This window comes from Gouania willdenowi, chromosome 19 (assembly GCF_900634775.1).
Source record: "Gouania willdenowi chromosome 19, fGouWil2.1, whole genome shotgun sequence".
Classification (NCBI taxonomy): Eukaryota; Metazoa; Chordata; class Actinopteri; order Blenniiformes; family Gobiesocidae; genus Gouania; species Gouania willdenowi.
The window spans coordinates 25,630,998-25,653,451 of record NC_041062.1 but is presented as its reverse complement, the minus strand read 5'-3'; the positions used below and the strand labels follow the sequence as shown (position 1 = coordinate 25,653,451).

The 22,454-nt window shown below is 37.6% G+C and overlaps 1 protein-coding gene across 1 annotated transcript; it reads left to right on the top strand.

Moving 5' to 3' along the window:
• Positions 1–4,325: 4,325 nt before the first annotated feature.
• LOC114481702 (zinc finger protein 629-like) lies at positions 4,326–22,214 on the top strand. The gene is made up of 7 exons (XM_028476694.1): positions 4,326–4,489; positions 11,082–11,284; positions 13,740–13,841; positions 14,038–14,130; positions 14,770–14,880; positions 18,169–18,292; positions 19,558–22,214. Exons 1-7 carry the CDS (start codon positions 4,474–4,476, stop codon positions 21,498–21,500), a joined length of 2,592 nt encoding a protein of 863 aa, XP_028332495.1. The 5' UTR covers positions 4,326–4,473; the 3' UTR covers positions 21,501–22,214.
• Positions 22,215–22,454: the final 240 nt, after the last annotated feature.

Here is a 22,454-nt window from a genome sequence, read left to right as displayed (position 1 = left end):
GGTCGTTTTGTGTCTATTATTCAATCAAAGAAAAAAGTGTTCAAACACCATTTTTGGTTTCAATTTTTTTGTCTGTGTTTTTACCCTTTTTTTATAAGTTTTAATAACACTATTTGAAATGTAATATTAATACATAAGGCTGACGTTACACCGTCATTATTATGACACAACACCCGTTATTAGCATGAAGACAGTGTCATGAAGGCTGTTAAGGGTTGTTCGCTAAATTATGACACCTTTGAAGCTATGTTGGCTTTTCTTGGGAAAGCATTGCCATGACAACTTGACATTGATCAGGACAAAATGTTTACATTATGACCAGGTGACATTAACATGTCATAACAGACCTGATGATCAAACATCCATTGATTCATCGTCTGACCCACATATTCCTGTTTTAGGGTCTCGGGGGTCTGGGGTACACCCTGGACAGGGAACCAGTTCATCTTAGGATGACACACACACTGACGATCACTCACTCCTGTGGAGTGTCAAAATTCCAATCTAGTGAATGGTCATGTTTTTAGATTGTGGGAAGGAACCCAGGCAAGCACGAGGGCAGGGCTCTGGAGCCTCATGTGGCTCTTTAACTCTTACATAATGGCTCCCTACAGCTTTAAAAATATCGAAAAAAGTTATTTTTTTTTTTACAGATGTTATTAATGATTAATGACAAATAAAATCAACATATAATAATTTGTTAACCTAAAATAAATCATGTTGTACAATGACTCAGCACATTCCTACAACATCTACAGACCATCAACTTTCCTCCACCTGTGACTAACCTTAAGTTTTAAATCCCTGGTAAGAAACTAAACCAACAAAAACACTATTTCTGGAAGAAAATACAGATTTTAATTGTGTGGGAACAGATTCATTTAACCACCAATGTACAGGTTAAATATGTATGTTTTATGTGTGGCAAGAAATGAGTAATTAGCACGTGTTGATCACATGATCATGTGTTATCATATTCATGTTACTTTTTGTAGACTTTCAAACACATTAACTATAAAAATCTTCTTTATAAACATTGTGTTCATGTAAACTGAGATGTGTAAGAATTTGAAGATGAAGATACTGTTTAATTTATTAATGTGAATTTATTTCATTTTAAACTGTTTTTAAGTTTTAATTTACATGATCAATATAAATCACATTAAATCTTACATTATTCTATATAATTATAACTGTATATAATGTAATTCACTGTATTGTCTTCATTGAGAAGGTATTTATGGCTCCAGGAGGACTTTAATCCAGGTGAGATGAGGTTAAATGGTTCCTTGTAGAGTAAAGGTTACAGACCTATGAGAACATGCACACTCCGCACAGAAACCACCCCAGGGTTTCAACCAAGGACTTTGTAGCTGTGAGGCTAACGTGCTAACCACTAAGTCACTGAGCACCTCATTTTTAAACTTTAAGAATTTATTTGTAATTCTATTAACTTTATTTATTTTATTATTATACGTGGTTAGAGTTGTCATTAGACCATTATAACAGTGCATAGTAACTAAAATGTCATTATGTGTTAAAACATAGCAGATTTAAGATGAACACCAGTACACATGAAGAACAGCAGGTTTAATCAACACATCAACATTAATATAAAATATATCACACAACATATATATTATATTTCAATTAACATGTTCTGTCTGGTTTATAAGATGTAAAGTGTTTTTGAAGTTCCTGCCTAATAATTAAACACTGGGAGCAAAACTTCTACAGACCTGAAATATTTGGACCTAAAATAACCTTTTTATTTACCATTGGAATGTGCATTTAATAAAATATCTAAGAATTATTTTTTTTTATGAACAGCCACTAAAGCTTTATTAACAGTGTTTAAATGAATTGTGTTGGTTTATGGGTGTGATTAGGTCTAATTCTGTGAGTGCTTCCCAAAGTAAACACACAAAATGACTGGAAGAAACATTCAGAACAAATATAATATACAAAATGACTCCAGGATGCACACAAAACAACTACAGATGAGCTATTACTAGTTTACTACAAAGAAACATACAAAACACCAAGAAAAAAACACACAAAATGACTCCAAAAACAGGGTTGTAAAATAATTAGAACAAAAATACACAAAATGAACTCTTAACGCAACTAATGACAGTGAAAATTCACACGAATCCTTTGTTGATTCCAGATTTCTAGACGTTGACATGATACTTTTTTTTAATCCTACTAAATATTTGTGAAACCAATGTGTTTAATTTACATCCATTATTAACTAGGACCTGCCTGTTAATATTGATTTCTTTAATGAGCACATCATTGCCAGAGTTTAACTAATCAATCACCTGGAAGTGAAAATATTTATGTAATCGCTCTAATTCCTGTTTCTAATTATTAAAAACAGTTCTTTCTAAAAAATAACCTAGTGATTGAAATAGTTTTACATATTCTAATTGAAGCACTGGTATAACGTGATAACAGAAAACTATGAAGGTAGATTTGTGTCTTTATTATTAAATTTAAAAAAAATAAACAATCAAAAAATGTTTTCGATTAAAAACAAAATTTTTCAATCAACAAAAAGTAGTGTCCGAATGCTAAAAAAATTATTTGCATTTTTTTTAAAATTGGTCATCTTTTTGTATTTGGGCCATATTATGGTTAATACTTTTTAGTTTTTTATTATTCAATTAAAAAAAATCAATCGAAAATAATAAATTATATAAAAATAAAAAGTGTTTGAATGCCAATAAAAAAAATTGAAACAAAAATTGCATTTCAACACTTTTTTCTTTGATTTCAAGTATTTTTTGATTGAAGTAAACTTTAATTATTGATTTTTTTTTCATTCAATAGTTTTTTTTTATTAAAGTGAGTTTTTTATTGATTTTTTTGTTTTGTTTTTTTGAATAGTAATAACAAAGTTACCTCAATTTTCTGCTCCTCAAACCAAATCAACTAAATAAATTAAACAAAGGCGCCCTCTGGCGGTGAGAGGCTCGAACTAATTATACTTCGGTTCACACGTTTTCATTTTTTTATTTATTTTTCAAACTTCGAGAATAAAATGATATTACGACAATAAAGTCGTAACTAATTTCCTTTATAAAATAAGTCTGATTCTTTGTCAGGATTTGACACATTTTCATACATATTATTTTTAGAAAAGTTGTGATACTGATGATAATGTGGTGCAGAATGACCAAAAGATGAAGTATTTCCTCATTTGTATAAAACTGATACTGCAGTAGAAGGCAAGGCAAGGCAAGGCAAATTTATTTATATAGCGCATTTCATACTCAAGGCAACTCAATGTGCTTTACATGATAAAACATTCAATTGTTTAAAATCAATAAGAACATTTAAAATCATCAGTAAAATCAATAAGAACATTTAAAATCATCAGTAAAATCAATTAAAATCATCAGTAGAACTTCACAAAGATCTCACTGTGATGCTGGGAATGATCTGAGCATCATTTGGAGATGCACGTGCAAAGTATTGTGCATTTTTTCTCATAAAATGGGCGACCGTGGATCAGGTGGTAGAGGGTCGTCTTCTGATTGAGAGGTTGGGGGTTCGATCCCAGTACCTGACTATGTGTCGAAGTGTCCTTGGGCAAGACACTGAACCCTAAGTTGCTCCCAGTGGTCGACTAGTGCCTTGCATGTCAGTCCTGTCCCACTGGTGTGTGAATGTGAGAGTGATTGGGTGAATGAGCTGATATGTAAAGCTTTGAGACTGTTTCAGTGGTGATAAAGCTCTATATAAAATCAAGTCCAGTCCAGTCCATAAAATTATGACTTTATTCTCGCAATAATATTTCTCTATTCTTGTAAAATTACGACTTTTCCATTCTAGTTTTATGACTTATTTATTGTGACTGTGAACGTTATTCTAATAGAAATGTGACTATTTTCTTTTGATGGTAAGATTTTTTCTCATAATATTACACGTTTTTCTCATAAATTGAGACGTTTTCAGTCAGCTTTTCCTGTTTAATTCCTGTTTTTCAGGGCCAGTTTGAACACTTTTTTCTTTGATTGAAAATATATTCTTTATATTGAAGTGAACTTTTTTAAAAATTGCTTTTATCGAAGTGAGTTTTTAATAATAATAATAATAATAATAATAATAATAATAATAATAATAATAAATCTATGTCTACCTCCGTATAATATTTTCCAATGGTTATTATTAATGTGTTACCCCTGATAGAAATACATGACAAAAATGCTCTTTTGTTGGTTTATATAAAATATCTAACTTATTTTATAAAAAAGATGAAGTAATGAGGCGGAAATCTTGAGCTTGTGGTAGTCGGACGACTAAACCCGACGGACCGTCGATTGTCGTTGACGCACAAACCTCGCCTGCCCGTGAGGCTCCGGTCACGGCGCGTCATCAGCCCCAGGGAGACAGACCTGACCGTGTGAGGGCCACGGACCGCGGGCTGCTGTCCGTAGTGTGATGTCGCTGCTGTGAACCGGGAAGATGAACGAATTTAGCGGTGAGTAGAGTGGCTTAATGCGGCTCCGTCCGTGGAGGCCGCAGCGCTGCCCGCGCGCGGGAATAGCGCCCAGAACAACGGGTTTAATGCGAATAACTCTGTATTTAAAACATTTTAACACCCGGACTTGTTGTTTTTTCATTTATGGACGTAATCAGCTGTAGTATCTGCTTATTATTGGCCACTTAATCAACGCTAGAGAGTTCTCACACCGCTGATGCTAATGCTAATGCTAGGTAAATACAGGATTACTTTAATGCTAGCATGGAGGATTGCACAGTTTACCAGTGACTTTATGAAACAGTTAGTTGGTTTAGTCAGTGACAGTGGCTCATGGTGTCACCGTGACGTGTGTGCTTAGGACACGTACCCGTGTTTGAGAACTGCTGGTTCTACCGGCGTTCGTTTCCGGTGCTGTTTATGACCAGGCGGGTCCGTTTCCGGTTCGGTGGATTGCGTTACCTGCACTTCATTGAAAACAGAATATCATCGTTATTTATCCTTAAATATTAAAATTAGGCTGCAGTACTCACTGTGTCTAATACCTGATATTATTCATTATAAATTAACACATGTTAATTCCTGTCAATAGTTTAACCTTATTCTTATTTCACAGTTCTATGCTAACACACTGTGAAGCCCTAGTGGAAACTAAACCTTCCTAATGTCCTGTAAACAGCTGTAAACACAGCCTAGACGCGTTCAACTCATTCTAGTTCAGGGGCCAAATACAGACCTCAGTGGGTTGCAGATTTACATATGATAAATAGTCATTTCCTAAAGATTGAGCCCCCTTTTGTACTTCAACATATAAATGATGTATAATATCTAGGGATGGGTACCTTTAACATTGGAACCTGTGAAATGTATCGGTACTCAATGCTACCAATTTTTGGTACTTTTGTGTGGTAATAAATAGTAGATAATATAATCTCAAAAATTGCCATATTTATTTCTCATAATATTAATAATAATAACACACTTGAACAATAATATCAAACCAACCTCCATTTGTTTGTATTGTAGCAACATTTGTTTCACAAATGTCTTCATCATGAAAACCCTGAACTACAACTACCCATAATGCTCACATTAAACAGCAGCTCTATGTGACACAGCTCTATGTTGCCAGTGTTTCACTTGCTTTTGTGCACATGGGTAAAAACCTGTGTGAGAAACGTGTTTATAGCTCAGCTGAAGCTGAGTCAGCGTATCTGAAACGTCTCTGAAAGCTGAGTCAGCATTGCTTGAGATTTCAAGCTTTTGACGTGTGTCCGTCGCCTCCAACGCAGCCGTTGCTGGAGTTGGGATTGTTGAACTTTTGGGGCATATCGCGGCGCTTCGACCAATCAGGAGCGTTCCCCAACCGTGACGTATTCAGAAGAAGAAAAAACACTAACCGGGGACAGATGGACAGGCTGTTTTGCTGGAATAGAGCGCCTGTAGTTGGTGTCCTGGTAGGAGTGCGAGCGCGGATGCAGGTCGTCAAACTGGGCACGGGAAACACAGAAGTAGCGCTGAAAGTGACTCTCGTCCTAGCACACCTCTGGTGAATCCTGAAATGGTGCCGAGGTGCAAATAAAGACAAACCACTCTCTGGATAATGTAGAGCGGATGAACGGGAGTCGGAGGGGGCGTGTTCATCAAGGAACTCCAAACTTTATTCTCCATTCACCCACACTTCTCTATAACCCTCTGACATCACAGTGCACACGCTGAGTCACACCTAAATACATCCAACCAGAAACACCACCTTCTCATCACAATGTTCCACCACTTCACAGTCACTGGGTGAATTATGAACATAACTGATCATAATATCATCAATTGTATGGACACCACCAGCAACAGAGAAGCCCCTCCCCTCAACGCGCTCCCTTCACGTCTGATTAAATGAGCACAAGTGTCTAACTACGGGTGTGAGGCACAATTTTGACCTCCTGAACGCGTTTAGTGTGACGCCCATTAAGACAATTCAGAATCGTTTAATTTCTGGATGTTTGCTTTTATTTACAATTATGTATTTCTTTTTATGGTTTTATTATACAGTTATATTTGTTGTGCAGCCACTGGAACATTAGAACAAAACCTTTGTGAGACTCAAAGTATGAGAATGTGTTGAGTTTATAATATGTCTGTTACCACTTTATTTACACAGCCTCTGCTTTGAGTTGACTTAAGTCGTTGCAGTTTTGTTCTGCTCAGGTCATGTTAAATAAAACGTACATGATTAATGTAAATATTCACATTTTTACTAATGCACCAAGATAAAGCTGTAGTTTCTACTATTTGCATCATTAGTTCTAACGAGAATGTTATCCATATTCAAGTAAAATTGGTACTGCGTGATATCTTTAACTGAATCAAAAGTGAATTGAATCGTGAATCGAATCGGGCCCTAGTGAATTGAATTATATTGATGTGGGAAATTCAAATCGATACCCAGCCCTATGAAAGTACCATAAGCCCAAGACTGTACTCTGGCAGCTCCTTCTACCTGTGATAAAGACAAAACTGACGTCAGACCTTTTTTTTTTAGAGTGTATTTTATTTTATTCTTTTGTTTATTTTAGTAATGATGTCACTGTTTAACAGTGTGATAAACAGGTTCCAAATGTGAGGAACTAGTTCCTCTTCCTGATGTTGACTCTGGTTCTAAATCCCAACCCTACTGGTGAAAAGGCCTGTTGTTTGTTAGGGGTGTCCTGATCCAATATTGATATCGGATTTTATCGGACTGCATCTAAAATCTCCGATATAAGCAATCCGATAAGTTTTTGTTGTTTTTGTCCCCGCCCTCAGTTGTTCCCACCACATACTGACAGTAAAAAATAACTGAAGTCAACTTGAATTGTTTGCACTTTAAAAGTATAAAGTAACATCACATGATCAAGCCTCTTCTAACATTCTACCCTACAAAATAAGTCATAAAATGATGTATGATTGTGCTGTTATTGGTATCGGCCAATACTCAAGGCTGCAGTATCGGTATTGGAAGTGAAAAAGTTGTATCGGGACATCCCTATTGTTTGTTCTGTTTTTTTAAGGGGCTAAAGATAAGTTGCATAAAGTGAAGGATCATACTAGTAAAGATTTTAAGTAAGGCTGAACGATTAATTGCATTTGCGATTTTATCGTTAAATCAATCCTTTTTCTGCAAAACATGAATTATCCTTATATTTGATACATGCTTTTTTTCTCCCCTGATCTGATGTTGACATCAACAGTTTATTAATAAAAGCAGGCTTACCACTAAAAGAAACATAAATATGTTATTTGTATGAGGAAAAAATAGGTTTTAATTGTCGGTTTCAGGCTTTGATATAAATACCTAATGTCTGTCAGACCTGAGGGTTATTCCATAACAACAACAACTACCACGGGGCAAAAAAAAGATAAACATGTAGAAGCATAGTTTCTCCCCCCCAGCAGCACTAGCCATGCTGCAGCCGTGCCGACATCAGCTAACTCAGTGTTATGATAAGGGCCTTATAACACGTGTTTTATTTTTTTCAAATTTCCGTTTTATTTTTTGAAAGTTCCATGTTTTCCACTTTAATTTTTTAAAATTTCATTTTTCTTAGAAATATTGATAATTTATTTTCATAAAAAAATATATAATCTAAAATAAATACTAATACATAAAAATACCATAATTAAACAAAATATGTCAAAAATACAGTAAGATACAATTAAAAGGTAGATATAAGTTGTAGTGACGTTGATTATTGTTACTGCTCATTTTTGAATATTTATGTCATATAAAAATGTACGAGAACAGCATTAATGTCATAGTCACCATATTTCCCCTCAGGGATCAATGGTTTACTGAATCTCATCAGGTTTATTGTTTAGGTTAAATGAAGTTTATCAAAACTTAATTTAAATGATCCTGATCAGAATCAGAATCAACTTTATTGACCAAGTAATGTATGTTATACACACGAGGAATTTGACTTGGTGAACTGTGCTCTCTCTAATAGTGTAAACATTAAATAATAACAATCAACTAGAAAAAATAATAATAAATATAAACATAAATATAAACAGTAGTTAGACTAGAATGTGCAAAACTAAATAAAATAACAAGATAATAATAATAATAATAATAATAATAATAATAATAATAATAATAGTATAAAAATAATAATAAATGATAATAATAAGATAATAGTGCAGTAGTGTATTGATGAGTAGTGCAGGAGAACATTTAAATTAAATTAAATATTATGTACATGAACATTCTCAGTGACAGGTTGATCCAGGGTTGTTATGTTTAGTTCCAGGGTTATTTCACAGAAACAGGTCTGACACTCTATGACTGTTTAGTATTGATCACAGTGACAGCCTGGGGGAAGAAACTGTTTTTATGGCGGGTAGTTCTGGCGTACAGGGATCTGTAACGTCTGCCGGAGGGGAGGAGTTTAAACAGATTGTGTGCAGGGTGGGAGGGGTCTGCAGTGATGCTACCTGCCCATTTCCTGACCCTGGACAGGTATAAGTCTTGGATGGAGGACAGATCAACACCGTTGATCTTTTCTACAGTCCTAATTATCCGTTGTAAATGATCCTGATGACATCATTCCAGACCATAATTATTGAACAAAAATAAATTTACACAAGGATGCATCAGTTATTTCACCACTAGGGGTCAGAATATTTTACAGTATCAGAAGTTATCAATAATCTACGATGTTCAGGCAATCACTGATGATCTCGTCCACAACAACAGAACAACTTTATCCACAGATCTTCTGTAGCTCTGATGAGATGTTTCAACGCTCTGAGCAGGTGAAGCTAATTAATGCTAACTCATGTTTTCACGGAGCGCCGCTGTGCTTGACCAAAAATGGATGGAGTTTCACAGGCACAGCAAAGTTAAACGGGCACTGATAGCTCTGTGTTTAAGAGTCAGGGATGATTTACGCAGGTTTTTTGGCAAGGCTCGAGACTGCGACCAAAATGGTCGCATATGCAAGTATATGTTCAATGTGTGCGAGTGAAAATCGTATCTGGTCGCGTCTGTGCGAGTGCGTCTAGGGGGGATGTTATTTTGGCTGAACGCTCTGTCACGTCCCACAGAGTGCATCTTTCTCTCTCTCTCTCTCTTTCTTTCTCTCCCTCTCTCCCTCCCTCTCCCTCTCCCTCTCTCCCCATGCCGCAGGTGAGGAGACAGTGCACGCTGTAGGTAATGCAACGGTGAATGCACTAAGTATAAACACAATGTGCTCCTTTGGAGTGCACGCAGTCCGCTATGAACGTAGCCAGACATAACGAGTCGTTCACTGAGTGCACGCTCACAATGAGAGCAGCAGTAAAAAGGAAAAACGCGCTGAGCTCAGCAATAGAGCGTACACATTAGAATCATCATGGGCGGACCAGAACTGATGGACTATGATACCAGGACAGATGTTCAGCTGTGGTTCTCTCAGGGCAGTGGTCTGTAACCTGTGGCTCTGGGGCCTAATGTGGCCCTTTGACTCTTATACAATGGCTCCCTATAGCTTTAAAAAAAAAAAAACTATTGAAATAAAGAGTTATTTTTTTACAGAGGCTAGTAATGATTAATGACAAGCCTAAAACAAATCACGTTGTACAATGACTCAGCACTTTCCTACTTCACCTCCTACAACATCTACAGACCATCAACTTTCCTCCACCTGTGACTAACCTTAAGTTTTAAATCCCTGGTAAGAAACTAAACCAACAAAAACACTATTTCTGGAAGAAAATACAGATTTTAATTGTGTGGGAACAGATTCATTTAACCACCATAATATTGTGTTTCACAAGTTGGGACGGATTAATAGTGACATTATTATTTATGCTTAAAATTTATTTCACACAACGTGTGACATGTTTAGTTTTTATCCTTCCATACAAGTGTTAAATCTGACCATAAACTAATCAGTGGCTCTCTGTGATTTTATTACAATAATCATTTTATTTGTTCTATTATTCCTTATATCGAGTGGTTAGCATGAGCTTTTTAGCATTAGCTCTTAGCCCAGTCTGTGTGTCGGTGTGTTAGCTTAGCATAGTTAGCTTTAGTTGAGTTTCCAGTTCATAATCGTTGCTACAGGTTCATCTCTGTCCCCGTGTTTGTGGAACTTTGGGTGGATCTGATGGAGGAACTAGGATTGGTTCACTTGATGTATCACAGCACGCTAGCTTCAGGTAGCTGAGACGTAGTCTGTGGGTGTGTGAGGGTTGAGGGGCAGAAGCGGCGGTGGGGCACACCGCTGCCGCGGAGGCTTCGCTACGGAGTTTCTGTAAACAACGTTCTGCTCCAGAGAATAATAAGTTGACAACAAACAAGGACAGTTTTGTCCTGTGGAACACGTTTTTAGGGGCATTCTTGGCTAAATTGAGGGACAAATGGCCAGTGACCCTCGCTAATTTCCGACATGGGAATTTATCGTTTATATCGTGGGATGACATATTCTTACCGGTGAGAATATTTTTGATGATAAATCATAACGATAAAATATCGCACATTCCTAGCTTTTGTCCTTCCATACAAGTGTTAAATTTGACATAAGTGCTTTCTGTGGTTTGGTGTGTGTGTGTGTGTGCGTGTGTGTCCCCTCAGGTCCCTCTCTGCCCCTGTCCACCCTCCGTCTGCTGGTGTCTCCTCTCCGTCTGGTGTCTGCAGCCATCTGGCAGACGGTGGAACAGAAGCTGGTGTCAGACTATGGTCTCCTGGAGGAGTTTGTGTTCACGGTCACTGAGATGGTTCCTCAGCTGCTCTCTGCACGGCAACGGGCTGAACTCATCCTGGGCCTCAGAGCTCGGGTCAGTGACTACACTTTGGTTCTATGGATTCACTGAGGGACAACAGCGTTACATTGGTTCAATCTTTACTTTTAGAACTTTAAAATTAGGGACGTCCCGATGCAACTTTTTCACTTTCGATATGATATCGATGTTGCAGCCTTGCGTATAGGCTGATACTGTTATTGATGCGATATGATATCAGCACTTCCGCTATGAACGTAGCCAGACATAACGAGTCGTTCACTGAGTGCACGCTCACATTGAGAAGGAAGAAAGTGCTGAGCTCAGCAATAGAGCGTACACATTAGAATCATCATGGAGGGACCAGAACTGATGGACTATGATACCAGGACAGATGTTCAGCTGTGGTTCTCTCAGGGCAGGGGTCTGAAACCTGTGGCTCTGGAGCCTAATGTGGCCCTTTGACTCTTATACAGTGGCTCCCTATAGCATTAAAAAAACTATTGAAATAGTTATTTTTTACAGAGACTATTAATGATTAATGACTAATAAAATCAAGATATAACTATTTATTTACCTAAAATAAATCACATTGTACAATGACTCAGCACTTTCCTACTTCAAATTCACCTGTTTTATGTGTGGCAAGAAATGAGTAATTAGCATGTGTTGATCACATGATCATGTGTTATTAAATTCATGTTACTTTTTGTAGACTTTCATATACATTAACTATAAAAATCATCTTTATAAACATTGTGTTCATGTAAACTGAGATGTGTAAGAATTTGAAGATGAAGATACTGTTTTATTTATTAATGTTAATTTATTTCATTTTAAACTGTTTTTAAGTTTTAATTTACATGATCAATATAAATCACATCAAATTAAATCAAACATTATTCTATATAACTGTATATAATGTAATATACTGTATTGTCTTCATAGAGAAGGTATTTATGGCTCCAGGAGGACTTTAATCCAGGTGAGATGAGGTTAAATGGTTCCTTGTAGAGTAAAGGTTACAGACCCCTGACCAGGGGGAGAGGGTTAGGAGACCCCACTATCAGAGCTGGACCCTCTGAATTTAATTCATGGGGTGAAACAATGCAGATGATAAGTTGGTTATGCTACTGTTAACTTAATTCAAGTACAGCATTTCTGTAAAATAATAAAACAGAAAACATGTAACCTGTTGTTATGATTTGCTGTTTTTTAAAACATTTTTTTACATCATCTTTTAAAATGATATAAAATTAATGACCTGTTATTTCATTCACTGCTTGTTGCAGAAAAACTTAATATTGTCACTAAAACATTAAAATATTTAGCAAATATATCTGGAGTCATTGTCAATCTTTACTTCATACAGAACAACGGTACGCCAGTTAAGTTAACTATTCATTAGCATGCGTGCCTATGCTGGAACCCCGCCCCCCTTCGAATTCTGTGCTGTGTCATGACTGGAGAAGTTAGTGTAGATCTCTGACTATAGATAGAAGTGCTGGAGCGGAACATTTTATCAGAGCTTATATCGGTGATTTTAGATGCAGTCCGATAAAAACTGATATTCATTTTCTGGCTGACATCGGACCGATATCGGTATCGTATCGGGACACCTCTATTTAAAATACATAAACTATGACTAAGCCTTTTGCTTTAATTTAATGCAGTGGTTTTCGTGACCCCATTTTGAGACCAACAATTTGTGTGACCCTAAAGACATTATTTTCTTCTAGAATTATTTTTGGATAAAGTTTGTTTTACTGAATTACAAATACAGAGTATCCAGTATAAGGAACACGTTGTGCCAGCTCAGATATTTTTATACTGCGCTTTATTATTTTTTAACAAAAAATAGTTTAAAAACTTTAAACTAGATTTGTATTTGACAAAAAGGGAAATTATAGAATACAGTTGTCTAAGATTGTGTTTTAATTTGCAAAAGAATAATAATTAAAAAATGTAAAAAAAAAAAAAGTTTTTAATTAGTGATTTAAAAAAAAATAATTAAAATTTGTATCAATTACTAAACATTTCAGGCAACCCCATTTAAACTACAGGTGACCCTACATGGGGTCTCGAGCCCAAGGTTTAAAAACACAGTTTTAGGGGATTATTTTTCTCATAAATCTGTAACATGCATAGATCATACTTTACCTATATATATATATATATATACACATACATATATATATATATATATATATATATATATATATATATATGTGTGTGTCTGTTAGTTTAAGGCTTCAGTCACTCGTTGTTCTGGAATGAATTAAGGGTGTAACTTTCTCTTTTTTTGGGGTGAATTAAGGGTGTAACCCTCTCTGTTTTGGGGTGAATTAAGGGGGTAACCCTCTCTGTTTTAGGGTGAATTAAGGGTGTAACCCTCTCTGTTTTGGGGTGAATTAAGGGGGTAACCCTCTCTGTTTTGGGGTGAATTAAGGGTGTAACCCTCTCTGTTTTGGGGTGAATTAAGGGGGTAACCCTCTCTGTTTTGTGACCCCAGCTTATCCTAGAGCTGTGTCGCTCTGAGGAAACCGCAGACCTACAGGTGATTCAGCCTCATCTGGACCGAATGGAGAACCTGCGCTCCCTGTGGAGTGTACAGGTGAGAGCGTTACACATCATGAGTCATCATTAGTAACTCTACAGTGGGGACAAAAGGCAAAAATAATGCTCATTGTTTAAGAATTCAATAGTTTTTAAATCTCAGACATGAAAAAAAAGGACTTGTGTGTTTGTTTATGAAGTGTTTTTCAACTAAAAGTGAAAATGAATTGATTTTCATTAACGTGTGTTTACAGACTGGAGTCCAACAGGAAGTGTCTGACACTCATTTTATGGGACTGGTCAGAAATCTACTGAGAGACCCAAATGAGAGAAGAAACTTTTTCCAGGTAAGTTTGTATTCTGAAGACGATAATTAGTTATTAATATATACCACACGTGTTAAACTCAAGGCCCGGGGGCCAAATCCAGTCCTTTAGAGCAAATAATTTGGCCCGCAGCAGCAGAAAGCAAAGAAAAAAATCAGAGAAACCATGAATCTTTGTGTACATTACAAACTAATTCAGTTGTAAATATCTCAACTAGATATCTCCAAATTAATACACAAATTCAAGGAAACTCCACAATATTAACAGGGCTCATATTTCCCCCCATGATTATATCACATGATGGCAGACATTTTTCATCTTAAATTATTAAAAGATTGATTATTCTTTACAGAATCCTGCAATTTTCTTTAAATTATTTCACAAAATTTCCCCAAATTACATGATAAAAATGGGTCACAAAATCTAATAAATTAAAAGTGAAGCTCCTTCATGGATTACTACTTTGATATTATCAGTGCTTTACATATGTGATCATTTCTTTATACGTGGAAGTGCAAACTAAAGCACAATAATAACAATAATAATTGTCTGTATTTGGCCCCTGAACTAAAATCAGTCACCTCTGATATGTACCGTATTTCTGCATTAAATGTGTTTATCAGTCACAGGTGTTCTAAAAGTTTTGTGCTCATGTTTCAGGAGGTTTTTGAAGGAGACTTTGGTCCAACCTATGACAAAGCTATTCAGACGCTCATGTGGCTGTTTCTGTCTCGACTGGAGAAGCTCCTCCCTACGCAGTCTCTACAACAGGTGAGGGATTAAAACCTCATTTAAACAGCAACACACCTCGGGCCCTATAATTCCTACGTTAACGGAACCATGGAATGAATTGACCAATGAACACGGAATCCACTGTTGAACGTGGAAATTGACAGAATCAGAATTAAACGCCTTCACCGTGAGGAAAAACATTTTTTTTAATGGGGAAATGTTTCCGTTTTAATCATTATGGTCTGCATTGATGTCATCAGGATCATTTAAAGGAAGTTGATCAAAACGTAATCAATAAAACTGATCAGATTCAGGGAACTATTGATCCTTTACATCTTTATATGACATATAAATAATTAAAAAGGAACAGAATAATCTGTCACTACAACTTATGTCTACCTTTTAGTACCGCATTAAAAACTTATATTTTCTGGAAAAACGTTATTAATTTTTCCGTATGAAAGCAAATAATGTCTGTCTGCGTGTGTGTGTGTGTGTTTAATTTAGAATTAAATTAGGAATTAAGTGTTTACAAGGTCAGTTTAAAGAGCATTTAACTTTTATTCTGAATTAAAGAGGAATTAAAGGTCCCATGTAAACGGGAGCGTCTCATAGTGTTTCTCCAGGAATAATTTCATAATGTTGCGTTGCTTTTTCTCAGTTTATTTATTTAAAAATATGAAAACACAATAATTATCTCTCCACACATTACACAACAAACCTAGATGTCCCTGACGTCCCACCTTCAAAAACAAGGTATTTTAACCATCCATGAAAAAGCTACTGGACCTCCCACTTTTCTATAGCTATACATACTTCCTGCGGGCACTGCACTAGTTTCTTAAAAAACTGAATTTTAAAACTGAATGTGGAAAACATGGAATTTGGAAAAATCAAATCAAACTGATGTTATAGGGCTCTGCACATGACAGCGTGCATGAGGAAGACACCAACACACACTGGTACCGTGCACGTTTTAGTTCATTCTCAGAGGGAAGTATCAGGAAAACCTCTGTCATTGGTCAGACCAAAACACACTCATAATTAGGGATGGGAATTGATAAGAATTTACCAATTCCAATTACATTATTGATATTGCTTATTGATTCGATTCCTTACCGATTCTCATTGGGTGAGGGAATCAAATAATACAAATTGATTTGTTTGCTTTAACTCTTTATTATATTATATTTGTCTCTTTAATCAATCAATCAATTCATTTACCGCAGGAATATCAGCTCTATTTTAATCCACGCGTGTGCAAACTAAAGACAACAATCAGTACCAGTCCGTCTCCCGTGTCTGATTACTAGTGATGAGGACATAAACTGGTGACCAGGTGTGTGTTCTTGCTGAAGTTTGTTGTTTTTGGAAGAAAAGTTTGTGCAAGAAGCAACTTTAGCACGAGTGTACAGAACCAGGAAGTGACTAGCGTAGCAACAGAGACGCTACAAACGCAGCACGGAGGACAGCACAGCTGTGGGTGGAGGAGGTGGATTCTCGGAGGTGAACAGCAAACAACTATATGGTGGGAGGAGCTTCACTTGGCGCTAGCATAAACACAATATACAGAACCTGGAGGAGTTTATCGTTACGCGTTTACGGGATTAACAGGCAGGCAAACAAACAATTCCTAGGAATTGGATTAGTTGAAACCGGTTCTCAGAAAGAACCAGTTTTGATTCCCTTCCCTACTCATGACTCAGCAAAACCTGCGTCAAATGAAACGGCCTCAGGCTTCAAAATAAAAGTCACAAGACTCAATGACCTCAGGCCGTATAACACAACATGGCGTTTTGTTTTGAAGGAATCGGAAGTACACATTATGAAGTAAGTTGAAAAGCTGTTCTTTCCTATTGTTTTTTAAAAGTTAAGATATTTCAACATATTGTTTGATTAATTCCAGCAGGTTTTAAGGTTTCATTTATTCGTTAACAACGCAAACATAGTATTGTTTGATTCATAAATACATAGTTAAATGAAACCTTGACATATTTGAACCATTAAAAATAAATAAAGTAACAGCTTTTAACTTTACTCTCTTATCAGATGCAACACATATTGATGACATCATGTGTATTCCTGGTTTCCTCAAAATACGTCATGTCGTGTCTTGCGGCTTGAGGTGGTTTTATTTGAGGCCGTTTAGTCTAATGACTTTTATTTTGAAGCTTGAGGCCGTTTCATCTAACGGCGTTTGTTAAATGACAGGTTTTCTTGATAACTCACTCTGAGACCTGAGGATTAGATTAGATTATCCTTGATTTTATCCCACAGTGGGGAAATTCACGCGCTACAGCAGTCAAAGACACAGAGAGCAAGCCAACGAGAAAGCTAATTACAAATACTGAAAGGAAAGATGGATATTGGTCAAGATAATATAGAATATATACAGTATATACTGTATATATATATATATATATATATAAGCAGTAAATGTATTTCCATTTCAGATTTTATCCATTTCTGCATTAGTTTCCCTTTGATCATCTTTCACTAATCAGATTTCATTACAGGCTATGAAACGATCTGACGTCTGTCTGTTTGATAAATTTACTAAACATTTTGATCAGACCAACGATTTTACAGGAAAAAAATGGTGTTAATGTGTGAGGTTGTTCCATTACTTGTTGTAAGGGTTTAGTACATTTCATGTAGATATGACATGGACTGTTAAATACTGTCATATTACGTCATATTTGTAGGAGAATTAAAGGCATGGTAGGTAATTTTTGTTTGAAATTGTCTTCATGTCCTGACAGAAATTAAGATCTTATGTGCTCTGAAAAAGGAACAAAGAAAACCCTTCATCTGTAGCAGCTGTAAACCTGTAAAAACTTCCACCAATGAAAAAGACGGTTCATTTTTTTATTAACCAATCACGTCTCCCTGCTCATTCTCGACACCCCTCGCGTTCATGAGCCCACACTCAAAGCACGCCACCGCTGACAGAGTTAACAGAGTTTTTAGTCATGTTTTTCACATATATAATGATAAAGTTTAGTGTTAAAGTTTAGCACTCAGAGGATGCTACTTTCAAAATCATGCTAGTTTTCGAAAATTATCTATTGTATTATCTGTCTCTCTGACCACCTGTTTATTGGGAACGATGCGTACAAGTACTATCTTTAGTGTCATATTTAAAGTTCTGCTTGATATTGTTTTAAACATAGTAATAACAATGTTGTCATTTCTATTTGTGGAAGTGAAATCTGTCATTTCTGTCCGTTTTAATCATTGACGAGGCAAAGCAGAAATGAATCTGAGGAAGGCGGAGCTTTATCCTCCACTGTGTGTCATTGCTCATCAAATGTTCTCTTTTCTCAGGTTGCATCAATGCTCAGCAACACGTCATTAGTTCTAAATGAATGCATGGAGACTTTTGCTCAGCCTCAGGAGCTCAAAGTTCTCCTGGACTCTCAGAAGGACGTCAGCCAGTTAGAAGACATCGGTAAGATGAATGTCACGGAAAACATTCAACTTTAATCCGTCATTAAAGTCGATAAACAACATTGCAGCAAATGTTGAGGTGAACTAAACCTGCTCGGAGCAGGTTTGACCACAGACTGTGTTTCCATGGCAACTAAGGTGTTTTCTCTTTGATGAAACGGTGCTTCCAGTTAGAACCTGGAAAATACCCTGAGCTAGGCTTTGATAGGCTGCTGGGCTCCATCCAAACTGGATTTGGGGTTTTTTTTATTAGGAAAATGAAATCTCTGAAATATATTATCCTCATAGAATTAATTTAGTATATCTCAAGTTTCTCTTTTGGAATTAAATCAACAAAAACATTTTTTTAATGCTATTGTATTATTATTTTCACCTGTGTTTTGTTTGTTTGTTAGCACAATTGCATCAAAACAAATTTTAACAAAATTTGAACCAAAGATGGACTGTACGCAATGAAAAATTCCATTACATATGGGAGGGGATCCAAACCATTAAACTGATTATAGATCAGTTAGAAAAATCAAAAAATAATTTGCAAAAATTTTAAGAATTGATATCTTGGTTCATAATTAACCAATCTTTATGAAATTTGACTTTTATGTTTGGTTGATTTCTCAATTACCTCAACCAAGTTTAATTAGCATTGTGCATTTCATCGCAGTTTTAAAAAAAGAAAACAAGGGAAGGGATGCCCATACATTGTGACCTACTGTATGCTTATTGATGGTAATAGACATTTAATATAAGCCTTTAAAGCACATGTGTCAAACTCAAGGCCCGGAGGCCAAATCCAGCCCATCAGATCATCTGATTCGGCCCACGGGACAAACGGAAAATGACAGAGAAAACATGAATTATTGTGTAAATTATCAAATAATTCAGTTGTAAATTGTTTTTGAAAGAACTCAAATTTTTTTCAAAATCCTGCAATTTTTCTCCAATTATTCCACAAAATCTCCAATTTAAATAAAAATTGGTCAAAAAATCTAAATCAAAGGACATTTAAGGATCTGTCACTTATTGCAGAGATATTATTGATGCCTTCCATACTTTGTCTCATTTTTAACTGGAAATGAAAACTTGGGGTACATTAATGTGGAAATCGTTAATTTTCCCGTCTAAAATATGCGGCCCACTTATTACTGAACTGGTCTGTATTTGGTCCCTGAACTAAAAAAAAGTTTGACACCCATAAAGTATCAATGATCATGGTACCATGATCAGGATTATTAATCCTGATAACTGATGATGTTCCTCTGTGTTTAGAGTCTTGTGTTGTGGAGAGTGGAATCCTATCGGCGCTGTGTCTTCCTTCTGTGGAGAAAGTAGTAATCCTGAACGATCAAACGGGAGCAGAGAACAGCCTGGTGTACACGGTGTGCACTGAGATGGAGGTGGAGTCAGAAAACAAAGAGGTATACATAGAGGGAGGGGGTCAGGCCGAGGACTGCGTTCAAACCCAGTGGTTTGGTCTGAGCGGTGAGGTGAAGTCTGAGAGCGACTCTGCAGTGATTGAAGATCCCATAGAAGGAGGCGAGGCCAGTGAGAATGAAAACCAGGAAGAGAATCCACCGGGTATGTTAATGATCGGAGAGGACGGCCAGGTGTCCATGCTCGACAGTCCAGAAAAGACGCCCAAAAAACGAGGGAGGAAGAAGAAACGTCCCCTGGATGAGGACTTTCCGACAGGAAGCAAAGGTTTGGGTAGAAAAGCCGACGCTGATGAATTATGGGAACGACCGATAAGAAAGAACCGAGGGCTGAAGCTAAAGAAGTATTTGTCACAGTGGAGGAAAAGCGCTAGAACGCAGGGCAGCAACACGGGCCCAAAGAGGTTTGTTAGGTCCCAGGTACCAGCCAAAGGTCAGCTGGACCCAGGGTACATCTGCCCTCTGTGTCTGAAGTCCTACAAGAGTTTCAGTTACCTGCAGATACACAAGTGTGTGAGTGAGTCCAAAGGACGGCCAGGAAGGAAAGCCAAGCTGCCAGAGGCTGGGGGGGAGGGTGAAGCTGAAGGGGAGAGGGAGGTTGAGGGTGAGGGTGAGCAGTCATCCAGCACTGCTCAGTGTGACCCAACCCCCGATGACCAACCAGCAGATGGTTCTATCCAGGACCAGGACCCGGACTACGTCCCGTCCAGAGAGGCTGAGGGTCCGTTCTACTGTCCTCACTGCAGTGTTGAGTTCAAGTGCAAACAGACGTTCAGGTTCCACCTGAGGAACATTTGCTACACTGAGCAGCAGGTGGACCCTGAGCAGTCGGAGGACGTCAAGAACATCTTTCGCTGTAACGAGTGCGACAAAGCCTTCAAGTACAAATCCACTCTGGAGTCGCACAAACAGACTCACAACCCTCTATACTGTGAGGTGTGTATGAAGCTGGTCCGGGACCCCGACGCCCTGGCCATGCACAAAGAGTCTCACACACCTTTCCAGTGCAACCAGTGTGAGGAGAACTTCCCCGTGTTCAAAGCCCTCCACAAGCACTACATCGACATCCACAACCCATCAGAACCGTTCACGTGTACCTACTGCCAGTCCACCTTCACCAGCCTGAAGCGCTTCATCAGACATGAGTGGAAGCACACGGGCTACCAGCCCTTCCAGTGCCTGCACTGCACCAAGAGGTTCCGCTCCTACTCGGACTTGGTGGAGCACCAGAAGAAACACACCAAAGCGTACCCGTTCCTCTGCTGGGAGTGTGGAAAGAAGTTCAGACACGGCGTCACGCTGACGCGACACGTGCAGCGCGTGCACAACGCTGACGAAACCATCTCTGAGAAACCTCTGCCCACTTTCACCTGTGGCCAGTGCGGCAAGAGCTTCACGTCCCGCAGGTGTCTCCTCAAACACGACAACTTCCACCACAAGGGCATGAGGTTCCCCTGTGAGCACTGTGGGAAGGGCTTCTTTGGCAAAGACGCTTTAGTGAGGCACACGCTGATTCATACGGGCGAGCGGCCATACAAGTGTGACGACTGTGACAAGTCGTTCAGGTCGGCCGCAGAGCTAAAGATCCACCAACGGTACCACACGGGGGAGCGTCCCTTTAAATGCAACATCTGTGAGAAGGGCTTTGTGCAGTCCTGCTTTTTGACTTTACACATGAGAACCCACACAGGAGAGAGGCCGTATGTGTGTGCGGTGTGTAGCAAGGGTTTCTCCAGCCTGCACGGCCTCAAGAGACACAGGAGACTGGTTCATGCTTAGCTTATAGATATGAAGCAGGAGAATGGTTCCTATCTAGATATGAAGCAGGAGAATGGTTCATATCTAGGTATGAAGCAGGAGAATGGTTCATATCTAGGTATGAAGCAGGAGAATGGTTCATATCTAGGTATGAAGCAGGAGAATGGTTCATATCTAGGTATGAAGCAGGAGAATGGTTCATATCTAGGTATGAAGCAGGAGAATGGTTCATATCTAGGTATGAAGCAGGAGAATGGTTCATATCTAGGTATGAAGCAGGAGAATGGTTCATATCTAGGTATGAAGCAGGAGAATGGTTCATATCTAGGTATGAAGCAGGAGAATGGTTCATATCTAGGTATGAAGCAGGAGAATGGTTCATATCTAGGTATGAAGCAGGAGAATGGTTCATATCTAAGTATGAATCCCGTTCCCAGAAAGATGGGGATTCTTTGAGTGAGATCAGAGTAGAAACAAGGCGTGCCCTCAATATAGACTCATATAATAATGATGATGTAATGCTCCCAGGTGAAGAATGTTGTTATTAAAGGTCTGTTGTTAATAAGTGAAGCTGCCACAGCTTGGTTTCTTAATGATGGACGTGTACAGTGCATTTAAAAAGTTACTTTGTATTTTCTACTGAAATGTTTTGCTGTAGCTCTGCAAATAATTTGTATAGATAAGACCTGATGAACCAAGTTCTGTTCCCTTTGAATAAAACCTTTTCTGTTTGAAGTGTTCTATATTTTTAGTTCACATTTTTATGTTAGCGTTTTTTCTTTTACATGCATGTCATGTATTTATTTTTATTGCAAATGGAATAAATATGCCTCACAATGTTTTTTTATGTTTTCTTTTCCACCTTTTATGGATGATTCTTTGAGTAAAAACCAACCTGTAGTTGTTGGCTAATAAGTCCAGAAAGCTGACTCTGCAGATTCCTGGACCAATACATAAACATGACGATGATCACGA

What these genes read in the sequence shown, in the direction of transcription:
- LOC114481702 (XM_028476694.1), top strand. An exon ending in GCTCCCTGTGGAGTGTACAG is followed by an intron (nt 13,842 to 14,037) that starts GTGAGAGCGTTA and finishes GTGTGTTTACAG; the next exon opens with ACTGGAGTCCAACAGGAAGT. An exon ending in CAGCCAGTTAGAAGACATCG is followed by an intron (nt 18,293 to 19,557) that starts GTAAGATGAATG and finishes CTCTGTGTTTAG; the next exon opens with AGTCTTGTGTTGTGGAGAGT.